Here is a 23,565-nt window from a genome sequence, read left to right on the forward strand (position 1 = left end):
CATGGCATGACCATGTGCACCTCGGATGCCAACACTCTGCACGCTCCCAGCATGAAGGCAGCTGGGATTGTCAGAGGCTAGAGGGGAAAATATCCCAGGAAACAGGCTCCTTTTTTCTTCCCATGTGCCACACAGGGAGCACCATCTGCACTGCTCTCTGTGTGGGTGTGGAGGGAGTAGAGCTATGTGGGGCCTAAGCTGAAACACAGCTTCGCTTACACCTGCTCAGTAGGCAGGTTGCAAGTGGTATTAGGACAAGGTAAGTCCAGGAGGCAGCTGCAAAGGTTTAAGTTTCCACGGCTGCAGCAGGAGAGAGACAGAAGGTGACAGGCATCTGGACAACAATTTTATACTGAAAGAAAAGTGAATTTCTCTTGCAGATAACAGAGGGAATAGAAAGAGCATTGTAATTCACGATTGCTGCACCAACTACCACTAGGAAGTGGGAGAGTAGATTCTGATTATGATTGTTTTTGTAAATGGAGTCATTTGGACCAATTTTCCTTCATATTTCCTTGCTCTGTAGGTGTTTCTCAATCTGACGAAAGAGCTTGTGAAGGATCAGCAAGAAGATGCTGAGCTGCCCCAACAGCTACCTGGAGCCAGTGGCCAAATGGGCAGTGACGGGATGTCTGTGAGCACAGATACCTTCACAGAAAGAGATGGTACTAAGTTACCTCCGGGTTTTATTCCAGTTTTGTGGCAGATGCCAGCAGTGATGTGTGGAGTGACTGGAGCTCCCCGTCTTCTTTCTGTGTTGAAAACCACATTTTGCCCAGCCAGGAATTGCAAAACCAATAAATGACTAGAAGTACAGTGCTCAACAGTTGTTTAGATCCACTGGTTTAGAACAGTCTGAATCACAGAATAAATTACAGAGGGGTTTTGTTTACATCTCCTTCCTTTAAATTGATCTGGCTTTTAATCAAATCAGATACAGTGTATGGGTGAAAGAGGAAATGTATACCTCTGAAAGTAATTGCTGTAATTGAGGTAGAGGATTATTTCTGTGTAACTAGTAGAACTGAGGAGAAACTTTGTGGCTGCCCCTTAGCCTGTTGCAAAAGCAGCATCACAGCTCTGAGCTGGGTCCTCCTTGCTGCTTTATGCTGTCCCCTGGTTATTGCTGTGTGGTAAAGCAGCTCAAACGACCAGACAGCAGAATAAGTTCACATTCAAAAGAGAAGCAAGTATCTTGAAATACCAGAGGTATTTTCATATTCACTTCTCAAAGCCATTCTGCACTGTAAATGTGACTGTAAACAGTAACTCATATGCACAGAGAAGTGTTTTGTGTCACCCCTAATGAGAGCACTGAAAAGGATTTGCTTCATGTTGTACTATGTAGGGTAATATTTCAGAAAAAGAAGTAGGTTGCACAGGATTTGGCTCTGCTTTTAGTATACCACAACTCCATCCATGACGAAGATTGACTGGCTTGTGTGCCTTTTTTCCTTACTTCACGATTAATTCTTGTGTTGATTTGCTTGAGGACCTGCTTTGTAAATTATTAAAATTTTCAGTTTGCAACTATAAAAATACTAATATGTTTGCCTTGTAAGTTGCAGCTGGGTAGGTAGGATGTAGATAACTTGTTGCATCTGGAAGCCTGCGTTCCTCTTGCAAGACCTCAAAATGAATTCACTACATGTACGCATTTGCAATTAAACCAAAAAAAAATGGTGTTAAGTGAGCTTTTGACTCCGCAGCCAAAAGATAACTCCTGTCCCAAGCCTGACCGTTGCATATGTTTCCACTTAGTAGTTTTGGTTTACCATCTGTAAAGGAGTGCAGGAAGCTCAATGTACTCCCAGGGTACTATAACCATCAGTTCCCTGCATTTCACAAATACTGATCCACAACAAAATTCATTCTTTTGTACCCAGATCAGCTCCTGATTAGATCAAAAAGCCTGCAGGGTTTGCCGTTGCTGCTTAAGAAGACATCAGCTTTGTTCATTAAGAGGCTCCACCACACGCGGCGGGATGTCAGAGGCTTCGTTGCCCAGGTCCTTCTCCCCGTCCTCTTTGTGACGGCTGCCATGGGACTTGGGACGCTGAGAACTAAGGAGACCGAATATCCCGAACTGCTCCTTTCCCCCTCCCTGTACGGCACGTCCGACCAGGCAGACTTCTTTGGGTGAGTGGTGTTCTCGGTGATCCTTTCCTCAGGATTATTCCTAACCTGTGGCTGTGTTGTTTGCGTAGTTGTGTTACACAGATACCGTGTAGAACTCCTGTTCCTAAGAGAACTCTGGGAGAGATGGCTTGGCTCAGACCAGCCATCAGAAAGCTGTAGGAAAAGCAACCTCTCAGTTAGAATTAACTGTGAAATGTGAGGAATATTCTTTCTGGTTTTCCACTGGAATCCTCTGGCCCTGTGCCAGCTGTACTGTCCTATAGGGGTTTTCTTAATATAGACACTCTTCCTTCGATGCAAAATGGAGGTCCTCACATCAGTTATCTCTAATGTCACAACTCTGGGATCAAATTCCTTCCGCGCTGTGAAGCGTCTGCCTCGCCCTCCTCGCTGTCAGTACAGGACATGCGTTCCTGCCCAGGCCCCACTAGTCCAGGGCACACAGTCAATTTGAAGGGCATGCACTTTTTCAGGGTCATTAAGATGTCACCACTGAATTATTTCATTGTGCTTCAAAATCCTATTACCAAAATGATTATAACGGTGAATCATGACATAAAACGATAATTCATGTCATTCTGATTTTGTGATGTGAACTGATGTCCTTCTCCAGTGGCTCTCAGCTTTAAGTCAGAATAAAATTTTGCTCTAAAGCAAGCATCCCTGCTCTGAGGTGTTCCTCCTCAGGACTGCTCATACCTTTTCACTTCAGTCCTGCTAGATAGGGGAATGAGCTAGGACTGCATGTCCTAGACCTCTGTTCCTAATGTTCACTGCTTCTGCTGATGGTTCATTGCTGGAGAGCTGGGTCAGAAGTAAGAAGCATCTTCTTGAATGACCAAAACATGGACATCACAAATGAGAGAGCTGATTGAGAGAAGAAGTAGTGTCTGAAAATTGCAGTACACACTTTTTCCCTGGAAACAGAACTTGATTGTCCAAAAGTTCATCAGTATCTTGCTTAGCTGTAGAGGCAGCAAATCACTGGAGTTGCTGTGCAGCTGTAGGCGATAAGCAGCCCTTTCAAACCTGTGTGACTGTCCTCATGTACTGCAGTGGTTTCCAGGGCTAGCACCACAAATAATTGTTTATTTAACACCTTAAATCCCGTTTCGCTCAGACACAGCTTTCATCTGTTGAGTGGTAGCGGAAGTACCTTGAACATTTTCCTGTTTTCTTTTTCCTTTGTTAAATCTTAGCAATTTTAATGAAACCACAGATGCTTTAGTCGCTTCGATGCTTGCTTTCCCTGGAACGGATAACACGTGCATGAATGAAAGCAATTCGTAAGTAGTTCTTGTTTTTCTTCCCTTTAAATTCTGAATCTGCAAGAGAATTGACATCACACTATTAGCTATTAGACTTTAATAACTGTCTTTGAACATCTGCTGAATTTTCATACGTTGGTGCCACATGCGGAGGAAAAAAAGTCTCTTGCTTCACTTCAGATTGACTTGCAGACTCCTTCAGCTCATTAGGAGATGTCTAACAGGCCTTTTGCAGGCAGGCACAAGCTTGTGCTACTCACAGACTTGTGCTGGCAGGTTGCAAGTCACTTCTGAGCAGTGAGCTGTGTAGTCATGATTGGTGTGAAGCACACCCCAGCCCTGCTGAGAGCCTACATGGCTTGGAGCAAGGCCTTGCCTCTGCCAGCAAGGAATTGTAGATAGTAGGTGCCTAGAGCATGTCCAAAGAAGGGCAATGAGCATGGTGAGGGGCCTAGAGCACACGTCTTCTGAGGAACAGCTGAGGGACCTGGGGTTGTTGAGCCTGGAGGAAATGAGGCTCAGTGAGACCTTCTCACTCTTGACAGCTCCCTGAAAGGAGGCTGGAGTGAGGTGGGGGTCAGTCTCTTCTCCCAAGGAATGAGCAATAGGACAAGAGAAAATGGCCCCAAGTTACACCAAGGGAGGTCTAAGTTTGATATTAGGAAAAATGTCTTCCCTAAAAGGGTTGTTGAGGCCTGAACCAAGCTTGCCCGGGGCAGTGGTGGAGTCCCCATCCCTGGAGAGATTTAAAAGGTGTATACATGTGGTGCTGAGGGACATGGCTTAGTGCTGCCCTGGCAGTGCTGGGGTAATGGTTGGACTTGAGCTTAAAGGTCTCTTCTAACCAAAGTGATTCTGTGATTCTACATTCTTGAAGACAAGAAACTGTACCATGCATTAAGGCTGAGACTGGGGCTTCCACATGGTCCCAGGATCTTGACAGCTGTGTTCTTTGCTTGCCTCAAGAAATATTTACCACAACAAGTGGACTCTTCTATAACAGAATAGTAAGGAAGCAGCTTCAGTGGTGGCAGGATGCCAGGTCAAGAACAAGCTGTTCTTGTATCTGGGAAGTAGTCTTTTCTTCCTCAATAATCCAAATTGTCACTGAGCCCACCCAGAAAGTTCTCAGCATGGCTTCTTTTCTATCTGTATCTAAAAGCTGTGACATAAGAGCTGGTCTTTTTGGGCCTCTGCAGATAAATTTTCAAGGAATTGTTCATAGAATTCTGGGCAGATTTGCATGCTCATGTGTGCCACGTACCTGCAGACAGATATTCCTCCTGAGTGTTTACAGTGACTGCCTGGTCAATACGGTCTGTGACAGGGCTCTCCAGTTATTGCACTGACAGTAGTGCTTACTCCTGCCCTGTAAGATGACTTTGGCCTTTACGTGATAACTCCTTACACTGCCTACAGTGGGAATGAATTGGTGTCTGGATTCCTTCTAATCAGCTGAGCGAATCCAGGTGCCAAGAGCAGTAGTGGGGGCCCTCTGCTGAGAGGGACCGAAGGCAGCAGGAGGATGGGTGTTCCCTGAAGCACCTAGAGCTGACAAGAAGTTCTGCTTTTCTGCTGAAGCTGCTCCCTGCCATCCTTGCTGTCATTTGAACATGACAGCAATTAGTGTCGCTTGCACACTTGAGCACAGAGAACCTCAGAGGAAAATGTGTCCATTTTCCATTTTTCAGGCAGTGTTTAAAGGAGGATGTGCTTGGCCCATGGATTATCAGTGGGAATCAGAGTACTGAGTATTCTTCCTGCAACTGCACCCATGGAATCCAGGTGATTTGAAAAAACCTAAAAGTGAGGGGGTTGAGGGGGGATGTCTGGGGGGCCTTGAAGGTTGGGAGTGGTTTTGTGGGCAAGCATGACACCGAGGGGAACTCAGCTTTCAAATTCCTCCTGTCTCTTTTTTGCCTTGTTGATTTTGTACATTGGATAACCACTGTCTGAACCAGTTGGGGAACAGGAGAGGAAATACTGAAGAAAATTCACCTAGCTCCTCATGGTGGGAAAAGGTTTAATGGTGGTTTTAGATGTTTTATGATTGTCCCATTTAGCAGGGGTGAATGTGTATTCAAGAGGAAGACCGCATTTTATACAAGCACAGTCATCATATGAAAGCACAGCTATTATTGCTGTTTGCTTTTCAGAATTTAACTTTATACAAAGTCTAGATCCATCTGCTTTTACCGTGCTCCATATTATAAATAGTGCTGATTAATAATATTAGTTATTTGCATTACAGTGGTACATACAGAACCAGATATGGGCACTGCTGGGCTTAGTGTCTTTACATGCCCATGGGGAAAAGGCAGGTTCTGCCCCAAGGATGTTACCAGTTTACAGTCCAGTTAGAAGCTGACTTCTCCTCCCTCCAGTGCTGTTCACCCATCTTCAGCTTTTTTCCAATAGGAAATCAGGCTCATGGCACAGCATGATGCCATTTGTAAGATAAAGCATGTGCTTAGTCAAATGTTCCTAGTTGTTCCTTAAAATGCAGTTATTTTATGCAGTTTTCTGGACATACACTTAATTTCGCATCATTAAAAGTATTGTCATCATTTCTGTGGTACATCAGGATAACATTCTCACCTCTAGCAGGCACAGGCAGGTGTTCTTCAGCATGAAGGGAGCTATCTTGTGTATTCTGATGCAAAGTTATGAACAGATGCACAATAGGGGAGACCAGGGCTTTTGTTATGGATGAGCTGAAAGCAGCAGCCAGCATGCTGTCTGGTAGGACACTTCAACCTTATGAAACAGTCGATGTGATTTTGACCCTCAGCATGTTCAATTCTATATTCAGGACTAATCCAAGGTTTCTCTGAAGCTCAGGAAAACATTCCCAATGACTGACAGTAAAGACAAAATGTAGAGCGTAGTGGCTGTGAAATGCAAGATGAAAGTTTGAGGCCACCACGGAGTTTTTTGCTCCATGAGTTGTTTTGCCCTCTGCAGTTGTCTGTGCAGTCACTCTGGCATTCTGCTAAGTAGGATCAGCCCTAATTCAGCAAAAATTTTCCTGCGTAGCATGAAGCACATTTCAAGGTCTCACTGATGTCAGTAGAACTGAAGTGTAGATTTAAGCAAAGGTTGGGTTTCTTAAGCGACTTGCTAAATATGTCCAGGACAGCATGCAGAGATGTGTGCCAAGTGTCTTTGTACCCTGATTTGCGAGTCAGCAGCCTTCTGTAGGAATCAGTCCCAGGACCAGAATGTTGTCATTGCAGGTTATCAGTTTTCTTCTGATGTGCTACCTTTTAGTCAAAACACAGGCATTAACATTTTTGTTCATTTGCCTCTGCTCAGATGTGTCCACAGACAAACTACACACCCCCTCACCGAAGAACCTTCTCCACGCGGACAGTTTATAACCTCACAGGGCACAATGTGGAGACCTACATTCTGGCAACCACCAAAGACTTCCTGCAGAAACGGTACAGCATCAGTCTCCAGTCCTTGTCTTCTGAATTGCACTGGAGCAGCCCCTTGCACGTACCGTGTCCGCTGTGCTGCAAGAGGTGATGGTGCTGTGGGGGTTTACAAGGGCCTCTCTGCTGATGGGCTCTGTGAATCTGGTGAAAGGAGGTAAAACGTCCTGCAATCACAGAGTTAAAGATAAAGGTTTGTGCAAGTGCTGTGCTTGATCATAGCAGAGAGAGCCTGGGGATAATGTGTCAATCACCTCACACGGTGATGGCTGGATCTGCAGACAAGCCTTTGTCTGACGCAGAAATGCTTCAGAAGAGGAAAATGTGACACAGCCTGTCATGAAGTAAACCCTGGGGGAGAGACTTTCCTCCAAGTTTGAGTCTCTGAAAAGTGTCAGCGTGTACTTCGTTTAAAACAAGTGCATCCAGTGTTCCAGTGGAATTAGAAGCTGAGTGTTTTCTTGCACCATGGGGCTGTTGCAGTGCTATTAGTGCATCTGGGCTCTGCAGTGCAGCCCCTGTGGCATGTCCTGGGGCAAAAATAGCCTCTCATTGAGCTTGTCAAGGAATATGTTAATCTGCCATTGATTTAAACTGAGCTGCTCATCTTCTGGGTGAGAAGCAGTCGTCTCATTCCAAGGTGGCAGGCAAGCAGGTTAGGAGTCCACATGACTGTTTCCCAAACAGAGGCTTTCAGCACAGTTTTACGATAGTGCTGCCAAATTTCTGTTTCCCTTTTTTTCTCCCCAAACAAGAGCTCCTGCACCAGTGTTGGCTTGGCCACACACTACATAGTAGGATAAGTTCCTTTAAGTTAGGCTAGAATTAGCTGTGGCATGCTAAAACACATCAAGCAAAGGTGTTGAAGGTTTTGAATGTGTTTCCCTCATTTTCACTCAGGTATGGTGGCTGGAGCTTTGGCCTGCCTTTGACAAAAGATCTCCAGTTCGATATCAAGCCCGTGCCCCCCAACAGAACACTGACTAAGGTAACTAACCTGCATCTGCTCATCCTAGCATGGGAGGTGTGGGACTTGGGAGGAGTGATGTCTATTCAGGGCTATTTCAGAAAATAAAGTGAAACTCTCTGAAATCTGGAGCTTGGCGTGGGAGAGGTGACTTGAAGTTCATTTCCTATTTTCTTGCCGTTCTTCTTTGTTGGTCTGACTTCTCTAGCTAGTAGGAGACAATTTTTCTGCTGTCATAATTTTGTTATATAGAGGTGAAAAGATCAATTAGTAGCTCCTTCATCTCATGAGAGAATGTGTGTACCTTAAGCAAGGCTGGTTGGTGCATCTGAAATACCCGTTTCTCTGTTTCTGCTCAGTGAAAATGTTGTAACGCATCAGCGTTAAAAGCACCAAGGCTGAAATCTGTGGTAGCAGAGAAATGCAAGAGAGTTGACAAGATCCTGTGATCTCTTTGCAAAACCTAGCTACCAGGAGAGTGTTTCTGTGAGGCCAGTGCTGTTTTCAGAGGTGGCTACAATGAAAAGGAATCATGGGGTTTGTTTCACCAGCACTCAGAGCTCATGTAATGAATTTGCAGGTGTTTTCACCCCTCCAATCTTACAGCTTCATCCTAGATCTGAAAGCTATAGCTATTTGCTTATCACATATCAGACTGAATACCTGGAAACCTTGATAACGTTGGAAGCAGGGCAGACTCCAGTCCTTGCTCTGCTAGGGCAGGGAGAATGAAATCACTGAGCACGCAGGACTTGTGGGTGTGCAAAGGTGGGTGCTGTGGGCTCTGCTTAAGCCTCTCACCTTGACAGCCTAAGCTCACTGTCCTTTGGTAGGTAACTTACACCTCCACCCTGGGTGCTGTGGGTTCTGCCTAAAGTAGGTGATGGTAAATCCCCTCAAAGCGAATGTCCTGTGATCTGATTTTGCCCCTCAGTCCTCAGGGTTTAGACCTAGTGGTGGAGGTAAGAAAAGTTGTCATGGGGAAGGACAGGCTGTTGGTGAATTACTATTTTTTTTTCCCTAAAGCAATCTGTTCCCCCTGGCTTTCCAGAGCTGTTAGACATTTGACTGCTTCACTTTCTTTGGGAAGCCCCCACTGCTGGTGTTCATCAGATCTGAGCAACTTATTACAGAGAAATAACGAAGTTTCTGTATGCTTTATGTCACATATCCAGCTAATGCAGCTTTCTTCTCTCCCAGAAGGCAAATGAAGCTGATGGGACTGCTTGTGCTGAAAGTGAAATGTGCTTTTATACTCATTCAGTACTTGATGTGGTTTAATCATTGGACTTTAACTTGCAGAGCTTATGACTTCAGATAACAACCGTAGAATGATTGATTTGAGCAAGCAGAACAAACCAAAATGTTATCAGCAAAAATTTCTCTCCCAAATTGTTTCAATTTCTTCACTGTGTGCAGGTGTGGTACAATCCCGAAGGTTATCACAGCCTTCCAGCCTATCTCAACAGCTTGAACAACTTCATTCTTCGAGCTAACTTGCCACAAAATGAGACTTCCAGATATGGTAAGTGTCCTTTTACGTGAGTAGATAATTTCTCCCCTTTGGGGGCAATATCCTAGTTCTGTTGAAATCGATGACAACACTTAGCCTGACTTCAGCAAGGCCATTTCTTTACTCCCAAGTATGCAATTCCTTTAAAAAAATAAATTGAAAAACATGAATAAATTATGTATTTTGTTTGTCTTAGGCAAAGACTCATGGGAGCTGGTCAGGGAGAGCCCCAGCTCCTACGTAAAACATTTCCTTCATCCAAAGAATGCCAATGGTTGCTATTTGATTTATTGCCTCCCATCGTGGTATTGAAATAGCTGTCTCCTGATAGGTGCCCATTAGTTATGCATAGAAAGGCTGCTTTAGGTCATTTCTGGCGGTGGTTTAGATTAGTACATTTTAATATGTCACCCTTCTGCTGAGAGAGCTTAGGCTGAGTGGTATGTGTATGCTTGTATTCGAATGAGAGAGAGTGAGATTAAGTGAGAAACATAATTTTCAGCTATACTTTTCCTCTGACATATGACACACACAGATTCCAAGGTGTGTTTATTAGTAGCCCACTTGGGGTTATCGGTTGTCACAGCTTCTCCTTGGTAATGTAACGCAGCAAGCCCAACTCCTGCTGATAAAGCAGGGCACCCTATCTCACCGTTTACATTTTAGCCTCCATTACAGGTGCAGCATGGGCACAAACGTGTCTGTGTATGTCTGTCTGTCTCTTGAGATGGAGGGGAGTGCAGGGGGAAGAGAAAGATTTATGGGATCTGAGAAGAGTAGCAGTTGTGTGCAGAACTGCCCCACCGATGGATTTTCTTTGACGAATAGTGCCCTTCCAGCCATGCCCTGGTCATGCCTAGCCCCATCACCTCAGAGGCCCGCTCCTCCAGGCGACGGTGTCTCTTTGCTCACAAGAGTATTCCTCACTGATGTGTCTAAATTGAACAATAATTGAAAAAGCATCTGTTCTGAAGCTTTGAGTGCCATGCCATGAATTAAAGAAACAGCAGAATGCTGACTACAAGTCAAAAAAGCCCCTCTCCCTCTTCCCACCTCCTCCTACCAATGCACTGACACTCACCTCGCCACAAGTGAAACCAGTTCCTCATCCCCACTGCCGTCCTAAAATACCCACTGGCTCGTGCCTTTGAGATTTGCAGGACGCCCTCCAGCCTGGAAGGTTCGAGCTCCTCAGTGTGTGCTGCAAGAGCATATCACAAAGCTGCAGCCCCTGCCCGGGTGCAGAGAGAGGAGACCTGAGCCAGGCACTTCCAGTGGCAGGAGCATCCCAGAGCAGCTGAATTATTAAGCAGTGAAGCTTCTTGCCCTGTGTCTGTATTCCCAACACGTGCTGTAGCAAGAGCAAAGGCAGGAAGCTCCTGTGAGCAGTCAGAAAGTTTTCCCAGTGAAAGTTTTAGACCAGCAAAATAACAATTTTCAATGGGAAAGAATAGCAGCAGTTTTTATTCCATCTGGCCTGCTGCTTATGTGTTTTTGGAAAGAAATGCTTAGTAGCAAATGACCAGACAGATAATTCTCCGCTTCCCGCTAATGATCCAAGCCGCAGAACGGGGGAAATAAACTGAATGGGCAAGGATAGCTCCCCTGGGGTAGTGTAAATCCAGTCTGAAATAGAATTGAACAGACGTTCAGAGTGGTATGTTCCTGGCAGCTAAATCTATTTGTTGTTGTGACAAATAAATGACAGTTTAAGAACCATTGAAATAGCCAGATAAAAGTGTGTTGTCATTTCAGCAGTCTGAAAGAGGTGCCAGACCCCCTTTAGAGGTTTGACTTAGACTATGTATATTTTTTTAAAAAAAAGACATAAAAAGCTTTTTACCCTGTCACTAAGCAAGTCATAATAGCTTTTGACTTATGTATATTGTGCTTTCTTTTCTCTCAATCCCAAACCAACAAAAAAGAGAAAGCATTGAAATGGAAATTTTGACTTCTAGCCTAAGCTTCAGTAAAGGAAAATGGTTTTATAGTGAAGTATTAACAGATTAGACAGATGATATCTTTCTTTCTCTCTCTCTTATAGGGAAGGGAAACATCTCCTGGCTGTTTGTGTGGCTTTATCAGCAGCCCAAGATTTTAATTCCATTTCTTTCACTGGTGACAAGACTGAGGGTGCTTTTTCCCCCTGTGAAATGAATTTCTTATGAAATCTTCCGTTTCAAATTTATTTGCTCAGCGTAGCATTTGGTCAGCTAAACCCAGAAGCTCCTCCTTCCTGGTGCCTGTGTTGGAGTGCTTGTTCTTAGGGAAAATAGCCCAGAGTAGTTCTTCCTCGTATAACTGCTGAAAGTCAGGCACCTGGCTGTAAGGAGCTTACATTTTAGAGGTGACATGTTCTATCCAATCTCTCAGGATTTAATAGCAGCTAGAGGTCCTCCAGCACTCCCTGAGAGCGAGGTGTTTACTTAGGTGCCTAAATATGGATTGGAAACCTTGGTTTTAGGCACATAAACATCTTAGCCTAAACCCTTTCTTGGGTGCTAGAGTCTCAGAGACTGGGCTGTCAGCTTGGTGGGACCCAGGGCATAGACCTTCACTGGAGGCTGGAACTGGCCCACCAGAGCCCCCTCAGTTCCTCCATTTGTTAGCAAGCTGGTTTTCTAGGCACAAACTGCCTCCAAAGAGAGCAAGTACACTGTGATGAACAATACTAGTGTATTTTGAGCTAGATGCTCTCCTTGGTAAAGAAGTACTTAAATCATATGAAGATATCTGCACATGAGCAGAAAATTTCTCTCTTGCAGCTCCTGTCCGATACAAACCCATTTTTAAGGGATCTTTTTTGAAAACATCACACTGGGCTTACAAACACTGTAACTAGATTTTTACTAGTTCCGTTCATTCTTTTGGGTTTTAGTTTGTTTGTGGGGTTGGGTTTGTTTTGTTTTTTTCTTCTAGCTGCGTAACACAGAATAGTTCAGAACTAACTTATTGTCAAACTGGGAACAGAAGTGTCTGTAGCTTACCTGGGTTTACACTCAACACAAACCCATAAATCATGAGGTGCCCACATTGAGGAGGACACAGATCATAGGAAGATAATAGTCATGGAGAAAACCAATAAGGAATGACTTGTTTCTGATGACATATGAACAAATTAAATTAAGTGAGATCATCAAACAACAGTTTTAAAATGAAACTTACTCATCAGTTTTGAATGTGTCAGTGTTGAGGAATCCAGCCTAAAATACACGGACCCAGAGGCACAGGCTTTATTTTAGGTGTGGGAGTGCTCTCATTGAAGTGAGTGATACCACCAGCCAGACAGATGCAGAAACAAGGCCTAGGGTTTGAATTTCAGATCTGCTTTGCATCAAACTGAAGTCATGGGAAAAATGAGGGTGCTCAAAATTCTGCCCAAGATCACACCAAGCTGACAGAGCAAAAAACCAGCTTTTGATCTGCTTTTCTTCTCAACTCACAGCTTTCTGTATTACTGTCAGTCTCAGGAACTGGTGAAGGAAGTTAGCCACATTGCTCAATTTCTTTTCTTTCTGTTTTTGTAGGTATTTTCTTATCAGCTCACCCATATCCTGGAGGACAGAGTCAAGAACAAGTAATGTAAGAAGATTCATTTAGCTGATGCCTGAATTGTTTAGCTTCAAAAGGAGCAAACTAGCTTCTCGGAAACCATAAAACCACCTAAATTACTGAATATCTGCCTCTAACTGACAGTACTGCCCTCTCCCTTGTCTTCATTCCCTATATGCATCAACCACAGAGCTGCAAATTCCTCTTGGGGTTTCTTTGCAGGATCCCATATAGCTCTGGAGGTCACAGCTGTAGCATCACACATTTTTGTTCTTCAGCACAACAGTAATAACATCATTTTCCCTTTGGCCTTTCCAATCCATGCTATGGTGTTATGACTCAGTGCTGTGAGTCCTTTTCGCCAGACAGAATTACCATCTGCAAAAGATGCTGGCACAAAATCAGGACCTCTGCCTCTGAGCTCTAAACAGTGCCTCTGCAATGAGGGGAATCTGCCACTTCGACTCACCATATACAACTTGTTTTATTACTTACTGGAGAACTTATTGCTGCCTCTTGGTGCTTAATGGGGACCTGTAAGAAAGGCAGGAACAATCTTTTTAGAAGAGTCTGTTGTGACAGGGCAAGGGGTGATGGTTTTAAACTAAAAGAGGGTGATTTAGACTAGGTAGAAAGAAGAAATTTTTTACACTGGGGGTGATGAGACCAGGTCCCAGGATGCCCAGAGAGGTGGTTGATGCCCCATCCCTGGAACCATTCCAGGTGAGGTTGGCTGGGGCTCTGAGCAACCTGCTCTAGTTGAAGATGTCCCTGCTTACTGCAGAGGGTTTGGACTAGGTGAGCTTCTGAGGTCCCTTCCAACCAAAGCATTCTATGATCTCTTGCTATTTTCTCCCCAGGCTCAACAGCTTACTTGACATCATAGTTTCAATGTCTGTTTTGGTTGGCTACTCTATCACAACGGCAAGCTTTGTGCTCTACGTGGTAAAAGAACATCAAACCAAAGCCAAACAACTGCAGCATATTTCAGGCATCGGGATGACAAGCTATTGGGTGACTAACTTCGTTTATGATCTGGTAAATAATTCACATTCCTAAATGCACCAAGAGTAGCATTGCACAGCAGGGAAAGACAAAGTTCTTTATTTAAAGTTGGTTGCCTAGACTTCTAAAAATTATTACTACCAAGAGTGTTATGCAGTAATTGTTCTCCAAGGCATCGAAGACTATTAAACGTGAACCGCAAGGCTGGATTTTGCTAAGCAAAGGCATTCCTTCTCTCTCGAGTATATGCAAAACACTCAGCACATTTGTATGAGAGCAACTCTGAGCAGGCCAGAGCTTGATTTCAATTTTAACAAGCAAGCAGCAAGCTGCTTTTCTGTTAGCTTGCAGGGCTCAATTAGTTGTCGTGCAGGCTTTATGCATCTGGGGTAAGGCTTTGGGGCTCGAGGCTACAGCCATTTGGGAATCCCTGGGAGTGCAGAGTGTGACATTAGCAGACATCTCACGGCTGGCACTCCCCTCTTGGGCAAAAAAACATTGCTGGGTTGAATGCTGTCTTTAAGATTATCTATATCATAAAGGTTTCTAAGCTGAGGAAAGCTACTAATGCAGCTATATGCCTTCCAGGACCTGAGGAAGTTCCTTTCTACAGTGCTGCACTGCGCTGTCTAGATTTATCATCTTGTTCCTGTGGATAGCTCAGCTCCCCAGCACTGTGCTGCATGACGTGGCATTAGGCGTACCCTTGTTCTCCCCCAAGTTAAGTTTCCTCATGGAAAAGAGGGTTAATAGGACTGCTGGAAAGCATTGCTGAGCTAAGAGGATAAATACGCACAGCGCCTGTGGACTAGAGTGCTTTGTGTCTTACAGATTCCCTCCAGTGCACAATGTCAAACCCTCACCTAGTTAGGGATCTGCAGGCACAGGCTATCTCTGCTTGGGAGCTTTGGCATCACCAGCTATGCTGTAATGGTGATCAGCTCCCCATAGCCAACAAATTCCTATCGATGCAGGTCTGCTAGTGCCTAAAATCCCAGTAATATCATCAGTTCCTGAAAATACGAAACCTTCAAGAGCGTTTGGGTGGCCCTTCGATGCAGTGAAATCCCTTGGGGAATGTGACCTTTGACTCTTGCTGCAGAGCACAGCCTAAGCTTCGAGGTGTGTCGGAGACACCGATGCACGCTAATGAAGTGGCCCCAACAATACAGTTTTCACCACCAAGTAGTCTGAACTGCCTGCCTATAGGGGCTGGAGTGATCTGGCAAGAGCACAAGTATTTCCTGCCTTGCAGGAGGGGTTTGAAAGGGGTCTGAAGGCAGCATGGCTGCAGGCTAGCTTGCCAGAGCCACCCTGAGTTGCAGCTCAGGGTTGAGGACGGGACAGGCCCGAGTCTGCTTCCCTGATCCAGGGCCTTGCTCCAGCACTGCATGTTTGTAAATCAGCCTGTGGAAAAATCCCCAGAGTCCTTGCCACAATCAGTATTCAGCGGGCTGAAACTAATCCAGCGCTCTCGGCAACTTGATATTTCTCAGTGAATCCCTGCCAGTAAATTCTGTTAGATCCCAAAGCTGGGGAAGAGAGGAACCTCTCAAGGCAGAAGTTTGGTAGCTCCCTGCCTTGACTCAACATTATAAAGTCTAGATTTACAAGGCACAATGAAGTGGTCTGACTGCAAGGCTAACAGAAAACCCAGAGGGGTATTTTCCATTCACAACCTTTTTTTAAGGCACTTTCTGCCCAGTCCTGAATGTTGAGGCTTAGCCTGTTCCAAACGGCTTTGTGGGAATTCATCTGCCAGACTCCCAAAAGTCTCAGGGGGACTGAGATACCACTTGTATTTGGTTCCTTTTAAAAAACCCACACTCCACTTGTGGGACCAGATTCAGACCTGGCCTTGTTCTAGAAAAATGTTTCAGAATTATCCTCCTAATAACATCTTTCTAATATCGCAGGTACTTTTTATGGTTCCTATTGGACTCTCAATAGCAGTTATTTCATCCTTCCAGATACCAGCTTTCTGCAACAACAGTAACTTACTGGCAGTATTTCTTCTGCTGTTACTGTTTGGGTAAGTGTGCTGCTTTGTTATTTAAATGTCATTGAACAGAGTAAGGAGCTGGGTGTTGCAGGGTGCTGCAGTTTGAGATCTGAGGGAGGGAAACATGGGCTTTTTTTCTTCAACATGAACTTTACAGGTGGTAACTAGTTGCTCCTTCTAGGAGCAGTGAGCTAAACTACTGTTGTCATGCCTGCTTTATTCAAAGCAAACTCTATGTGAGGGTATGAAATATTCAAGGTCACACTGACAGCCCAAACTGTAAGCAGACACTTACTGAACTATTGCAAAGTTCAAGATATAGAAGCATTTCAAAATCAGAGAGGAAAAAATAAATAAGTAAAAAAAAAAAAACAACAAAGAACAACCAAACAGCAGCACAATTCAGAAAAACTTAGCAAAGCTGTCTGGCTGGCTTTGAATCCTCCAGTCTGCCCACTTTCAGTCAGGGCTCCATGTTCAAAGTATGCATCATAAATTTTTTCTCCCAATTCCAACATCTACTAAGGCATTTTCCCTTCTTCAGGCTCCTGCAATATGGAAATCCAGTCCCACATAGAACAGAACTGTTGTCTGAGGTCTTTAGTTGTTGGTTTTCAGTTGCTCTTTGAGTTACTGCAGTATCCTCTGCACTGTTGGCAATTTGTAGGTATGCAACGTTTTCATGGATGTACCTGCTGGCTGGACTTTTCAAAGAAACAGGAATGGCCTTCATCGTTTATGTCTGCGTCAACTTGTTCTTTGGCATCAATACCATCATTACTCACTCGGTGGTATTTCTACTCTCCCAGGAAAAGGCCACAGACCAGGTAGGAACCCTAAATGCTAAACCCTTGGTGAAACAACAAGAGGCTTCATATGAGTGTGGGGGCTTTGATCAGGTCCTTACCGGCTGGCTGGTTTCAAGGTATTTGAGACAGACTAAGCAGAGACTTAGTGGGGTCCCCTATAGACAGGACATGAGTCAAATTTGAATCTTGCTTGTCTGCAAATCTGCACTCCCAGCAAAGAAGGAAATGATAGTAGAGGGGGGAATACAATAAGAGAGGTAGAAAACTGCCTGTGCAGAGAAGGGCAGGAGCTGGGTTGTAGGTGTTGGATAAAAAAGTTGGTAGGGTCTGTGAGCCATTGCTAAGTTCTTGCAGTATGAACTGTGGAGAGTGACAACTAGATGTCATTGCCCTGAGTCTGACATGTGCTGCATTAAGCCTGGTGCTGGCTGGCTGTCATCAAGGTCTGTAACACAATCATCTTCTCCCTGCAAGGACAAAAATTGACTCAGAGACAGGGATGATTCCCTAAAGTAAAGTCTTCTCTTCAACTGAGACATCCTTGGGAATCCCTGGGATAAAATGTACAGTTTACATTTAGCTTTCTTCTTTTATACAGGGCAATTGCTTTGTAAAACAAGAGCTAGTTTGGATTTTTCTCTTGCTGGGCAGTGCTTGTTTAGCAACCCCCTGGATTTTAGGGATGGGCAATTATGATCATCTTTTTAGCTCTTGGGACACCCCATCTGCAGTGCTGTGTTCAGCTCTGGGCACCCAGTGTGAGAAAGACATGGACCTGTTTGAGCAGGTCCACAGGAGGCCATGAAGATGATCTGAGGGCTGGAACACCTCTCTTACAAAGGCAGGCTGAGAGAGTTGGGGTTATTCAGGCTGGAGAAGAAAAGGCTTTGTGGAGACCGTATTGTGGCCTTTCAGTATCTGAAGGGGGCCTATAAGAAAGCTGAGGAGAGACTTTTAGCCAGGGCATGTAGTGATAAGACAATCGGTGATGGCTTTAAACTGAAAGAGGGGAGATTTAGATTAGAAATTGGACAGAAAATCTTCACTGTGAGGGTGGTTAGACACTGGAACAGGTTGCCCAGAGAGGTTGTGGATGCTTCATCCTTGGAAGTGTTCAAGGTCAGATTGGATGTGGCTTTGAGCAACCTGCTGTAGTTCAAGATGTCCTGTCTTACTGCAGGAGAGTTTGACTAGATGATCTTTAAAGTCCCTTCCAACCCAAACCATTCTATGATTTCATCCCTCTGTGCCCCCACGCCAGGGAGTCAGTTTCTTTCCATGATAATTTACTGCCTCTATCCTTCTCTGTGCACACTAATCCTTTCTGGTGCTAGACAGCTGCGTAGCTTCAGGAGGCACAGTGCAGCTGGGTGGCAGAATTCAGCTCTGGCTCAGGGGCAGGCAGGTTTGGGGCTGCCACGCCCCCAGGGAGAGGAGGCTGGAGCAGCAGCGAGGGGCTGCGCTGGGAACTGGCTGCTGGGTACTGGGGGGGATCAGCTCCCAGCTGCCTTGACACTTGTCTGACCTTGTGCCGGTGAAATGAGCTGTCTCCAGAGCTCTTTGCTCTCAGTTTATCTCTGCTCTGAGACACAGGCAAATCCCAATGTAATTGTTATACTTCAGTCCCACAGTAAAACCTACAAATTTATTCCATGAATAGAAACAGTGACTGACTGATGCTTTTTGTTGTTTCTTTTTCAGGGCTTGCGTGATCTTGCTGAAAACTTGAGGCATGCATTCCTTCTGTTCCCACAATTTTGCTTTGGCTATGGCTTGATTGAACTGTCACAGGATCAGGCACTGATGGGCTTCTTAAAGGCCTATGGAGTGGACTATCCTGATAAAACCTTTGAGCTGGACAAGACCACATCTAAGCTGCTTGCCATGTTTATCCAGGGCACTGTGTTTTTTGCCATTCGTCTTACAGTTCACGACAGGATGGTTCAGAGAGTCTGGAACAACATACTAGAGTAAGTAACATCTGGAGTCTCACAATGAAAACAGACCAAGCCAGCACTCAGAGGTTTGATTCTGGGCTCTCGCACCATCATTGTCAGTTATGAAGCCCATAAATTTCCAAGACACTTTGCAAATGTAGAGTAAGTTTTCTCTGGCAGCAGTCCTGGTACCTACCAGTAATTAGAGTATTAACTAATAGAGGTACAGGTTACCTGAGTCCCTTGGTAGTCCTTGCTGGCTGAGACTCTGGGTTTTCAGGACTCTGGGTTTGGTGGGCTGGTGTTCAGACGGTTGCTAAGAGCAGTCAGTCCATTGACAGCCTCCTCTGTTTGAACCTCCCCATCTCCTCTGGCTTGTGTGTGCCGAGGGAGGAGTGAAAATAGTCCTGTCACCTGTATTACGAATGTGTCCACAAGGCAGGACCTGCTCCATCTCAGACTATTTGCTGAAAAAGAGAAAAAAATATAGGTAGAAAGAGAATGTAATTTTTTTTTTTTTTTTAATTCCCTAAATGGAGCAGGACATAATAGAAACTGTCTGTATATCTGAGTGCCTTTTGCATGCCCTGGGATCTCACAGGAATGCTCCATAGCACATAGATCCCCACTGCTGTGCACTTACCAGAGGGTAAGGTCCGCTCTCTGCCCTCCCCATAGGTTCCTGTTTGACAGAGTGCATGGCAAAGCAGCACTTCTGCCACCTGCAGCTGAAGAGGATGGAGATGTCCAGGCAGAGAGGAACCGGGTGGAATCTGGCAAAGCTGACTTTGATGTTGTGCAGCTCCAGAACCTCACAAAGATCTACCACCTTCCTCACAAACGCATTGTGGCTGTGAAAAACATCAGCCTTGGGATGCCTGCTGGAGAGGTGAGCAAGGTGAAGAGGCTGTGTTGGGTACCTTCTGCCCCTGGGAGAGAAACTGGAACAGATCCACAGTCCCACTGTCATCTTCTCTCCCAGTCCTTACCACTGTCCCAGCCCAACTGTCATGGTTTGTTCTGCTCTGATGTCTTCCTTCCTTCACCTTATTGATTCTTGGGGTTATGGCAGCGACTAAAGGCTTCCAGTGGTGGATTTGGGACGTCAAGTGACAGTGTGAAGGTCCTAGAATAAAAGAAATGGATGGGACAGTGACGGAGCTGTATTCAGAGCAAAATGCCTACACGCTGTGTTAGTACAGTGCCTAGCACAGCACAGTCTTGGGGGGTCACTCTGGGTTACCCTATGGTAAATGAAGACAGCACAATTTGTCCAGTTGCAATTATTCACCTAAACTGCATTGGGGGCAGTGAGTCTGGCTTACCTGGTTGTATTTTCCCATCAGGGAAAGACAGATCACTTCAGCTGAACACACATTTTGATGAATCGGGACTTTAAACTAACAAAAAAAAAAGTATCCTTTGGTCATGTCAGTGCAGTTACCTGCAAAAACACCCACTCATGAGAAGAGAAGAGACAGGAGCACAGAGAGCACATCTAGACCTAGAGGAAAGTAGAGGTATCCTTTGGTCATGTCAGTGCAGTTACCTGCAAAAACACCCACTCATGAGAAGAGAAGAGACAGGAGCACAGAGAGCACATCTAGACCTAGAGGAAAGTAGAGACCAGGTTCTACCTCATGCTGTGCATCTGGCTTGTGGGGGAGCTTGGAATGAATTCTTGGTGCCTGATTTTCTCTTAATTGCCTGGATCCTACTGAGATGAAAGGACATAGGGTGCTGGGCAGGAGGACAGAAGCCTCACATGGGAGACCATGGCACTGATCTTTCTGGCAGAGGATTTTTTTTTGCAAGCCACAACCAGCACTGAGGTTTCTAACTTCTGGCAGAAGTCACCCTGATGCTGGTGGGGTTAAAGGGAATGGCACCCTCAACCCCATCTGTCAGCAGAGTTGGTGGCCCCACACCACAGACTGTGCCCAGATGCTGTCCCTGCATGGACCTTGAGAAGAGGAGGGAAGAGCCTTGGGCCGATACTGTGCATCTGCAGCAGGCCCAGCACATGATGTTTTCCAAATAGCTGTTCTGTGCTAATGATATTAAAATAATAGCAATTATCAGCACAGTGGTGATTGCTTATGCAACACACAACTGCATATCTCCAACCTTGGCAATAAAACGTAAGATTTTTTTTAGCATGAAGCACTGAACTGCACTACAGGGAACCAGTTCTTAATCTTATTAATATAGTGCAATGGTGAGGTTATTTGACAAAAATCTTGTGACGTGTTAAGGTTTCACCAATGAGAGCACCAACCTTGCTCACCTCATTCCTGGGTAGCTCTGCTCCCGTCGATGGGAGGCTTTGCACGAATGAGATGATCCGGATTTGGCCTGTCAGATGAGCTCGCTGCAGAAATGCACCTTGTAGTAAAAGGAATGACTCTATTAGAGACACATCCTTGATTCTTCACCATATTAAACAAATGGTCCTAATATAAGCTGCGGTATATTGCACCATAAACAACCTCCATTATAGCGTGGGTACGCTCTGCCTTCCTCTGCCTCTTCTGCAATTCATCTTGCTCAAGGGCTCGGAGAACAGAAGAGATGAGATGCACTGAGCGCCCGCCTCGGTGCAGTATTTCTGCATTATAAATCCATGGTTACATTTCTACTTCTCTTTCCCACAACCCAGTGCTTTGGCTTGCTTGGTGTGAACGGAGCTGGAAAAACGACCATCTTTAAGATGCTGACAGGTGATATCGGAGCATCCAGCGGAAGGTTGCGGGTCCAGGATCGCTCTGGGTATGGAGGATGTGATTTCTGGGGAAGACAGGCGAGTGAGGCAGCCTGGGAGCAGCTTTTTGGAAGGCAAAGGAAAAGGAATGTAAAAGTCTGAAACAAAACAAAACCCTCAGAGCGAAAACAAATAAGGCAGAGAATTTAATCCTGTGAGGATGGTATGGTTGCTTCCCTATAGGAGTCTGCGTTTTGCTGTTGCACCTCTGTTCTTGGTGGTGTTTCTTCCACTTCATTCCATTGCCAATGGGATCAGATTCAGACCCTCATCTGAGTGTGATCCCACTTCTGAGTTAATACCTGCAGACCAGTAGGTCTCATCTTAAAGTGCTCTTTAGCAGGAGTAGGCTTAGTGGCACCTGTGCCATCTAAAGTGCTGGTGGTAACTGGAGAGCGACGTACCACACATCGAGGCCAACAGACATTGCAAATATAGTTCTTCCTTTGCAGAACCGAGGGCCCAAAATCTGAAGATCTGCAAATTCATAGTGTTTTGGGGAAGGGGGTGGGAAGCAGGAGAAAGTTCTTTTTCTCTCTTCTGTCTGATTCTAGACCCAGTGTGTTTAAAATTACTTGCCAACTTCTTCATGCAGGTCCTTGAATGACATTAGTGAGGCACACTGGTCACTCTTTGGCTACTGTCCTCAAGAAGATGCCTTGGATGACTTGCTGACAGTGGAAGAGCACATGTATTACTATGCTAGGCTCCATGGCATCCCAGAGAGAGAGATCAAAGGAGTGAGTAGCACTGGGGCTTGACATAAAGCATTTTCCAGTTATTGAGAGACTGTACATTGGTTTAATTAGTCTTTCAATAAATAGATAAGTGCACGATGATTTATGCCTGGGTGTTGTGAAAGCAGTACTCATGCTCCCATAGGTTGTGCTCCAGCTCCTCCACCGTCTGAATCTGATGGCCTACAAGGACAGAGTCACCTCTATGTGCAGTTATGGCACCAACAGAAAATTGTCGACTGCTCTGGCTCTCATTGGGAATCCATCAATTCTGCTGCTGGTGAGAAATGGGGGCCCTGCTGGGGGAAAGATGAGCAGATCTTTGGGCTGGCAGGGGCACTTTGTCAGCCTCACAAAACTCACAGGACACTTAATGCCCACACTTAGACTGACAAAACATATGCATCAGAGAAAAGTTTAGATTCCAGCAAGTACCCAAGTTTTCTTTGAGTCTATAAGAGAGTGGCGAGCGCCAGTTTCTCCATTAATATCTTTCAGACGTCAAAAATAGATCCTGTATTTGCCAATAAAACTCTCTTTGTTCCCAAGTCTTTCTTGGGTTTTTTGGTATCAACTAACCTGCACAGTCCCGCAGGAAAAGCAGCATCCAAGGCTCCAAATCTGTAGGAGAGCAAAGGAGCAACTTCCCTTAGTATTAGAACATAAACCCATTTTTCTAGGTTTGGCTTCCCCTTTTGTCTTTCACTTGGAATTTTCCAGTTCTTCCCTGAGATATGCTATTGCTAAAATACAGCTTTTTTGTGCAGGTTTTCCACCTGCCATGTTCTGAAAATGTGCAGTGACAAGGTTTCCAATATTAAATTTGATACCTAGTGGACATAAATCTCCCTTGCCACAACTTGTATCGAGCCCGGTACTGCTGCCTTTACTTCTCAACACACAGGCCAGCACTCTAGCTGCTTTTGTGAGATAAAAACATCTCCATAAAAATAGACAGTGGGGAAGTTTCCTCCATACTGACTGCTGCCTGAATCCAAGCTGGATCTGTACCAGTGAGAGTTCTCCTGTGGGTCCTCACTAGCAAATATAACACTAATGATGAAGAGCCTAAAAAGATTACAAGTGTTGGGAAGATCAGCTTTTGAGTGCCAATTTACATTCAGTTCTGTCTTTCCCAATAGGATGAGCCAAGCTCTGGAATGGATCCGAATGCTAAACGCCACCTTTGGAAAATCATCAGTGAGGAAGTGCAGAACAAGTGCTCAGTGATACTCACGTCTCACAGGTAGGGCTGCTTTGGCTCTGCCTCCAGTTTCAGGGCTAGCAGAAGGTGTGGAAAGACCCCTCCTTCACACTCCCTGATGGTCCCCACAAGATTTCAGGGCACCGAACTATAACAGAATTTGGGGGTTGGTATGGCTGAATGTGGGTGCCCACAATGCTTCAGAGACTATCAGGAATGGTTTTTTTTCATACC

General features: G+C 45.1%; 1 protein-coding gene across 1 annotated transcript in view; it reads left to right on the plus strand.

Annotated features, from left to right (window-relative positions):
- Positions 1-23,565, plus strand: part of ABCA12 (ATP-binding cassette, sub-family A (ABC1), member 12) — a gene marked incomplete at its 5' end in the record, with an annotated part of 50,773 nt that overhangs the window by 23,544 nt on the left and 3,664 nt on the right. Inside the window, 17 exons of the mRNA XM_008942199.1 lie at positions 527-665; positions 1,887-2,139; positions 3,339-3,425; positions 5,099-5,192; positions 6,723-6,850; positions 7,745-7,832; positions 9,231-9,336; positions 12,852-12,906; positions 13,737-13,914; positions 15,798-15,913; positions 16,551-16,710; positions 18,394-18,662; positions 19,308-19,518; positions 21,289-21,398; positions 21,986-22,130; positions 22,273-22,407; positions 23,270-23,373. Of these exons, the coding sequence (XP_008940447.1) occupies positions 527-665; positions 1,887-2,139; positions 3,339-3,425; positions 5,099-5,192; positions 6,723-6,850; positions 7,745-7,832; positions 9,231-9,336; positions 12,852-12,906; positions 13,737-13,914; positions 15,798-15,913; positions 16,551-16,710; positions 18,394-18,662; positions 19,308-19,518; positions 21,289-21,398; positions 21,986-22,130; positions 22,273-22,407; positions 23,270-23,373 (2,378 nt within the window). The remainder of the gene's footprint in view (positions 1-526; positions 666-1,886; positions 2,140-3,338; positions 3,426-5,098; positions 5,193-6,722; positions 6,851-7,744; positions 7,833-9,230; positions 9,337-12,851; positions 12,907-13,736; positions 13,915-15,797; positions 15,914-16,550; positions 16,711-18,393; positions 18,663-19,307; positions 19,519-21,288; positions 21,399-21,985; positions 22,131-22,272; positions 22,408-23,269; positions 23,374-23,565) is intronic.

Source organism: Merops nubicus, unplaced genomic scaffold (assembly GCF_000691845.1).
Source record: "Merops nubicus isolate BGI_N331 unplaced genomic scaffold, ASM69184v1 scaffold11516, whole genome shotgun sequence".
Taxonomy (NCBI): Eukaryota; Metazoa; Chordata; class Aves; order Coraciiformes; family Meropidae; genus Merops; species Merops nubicus.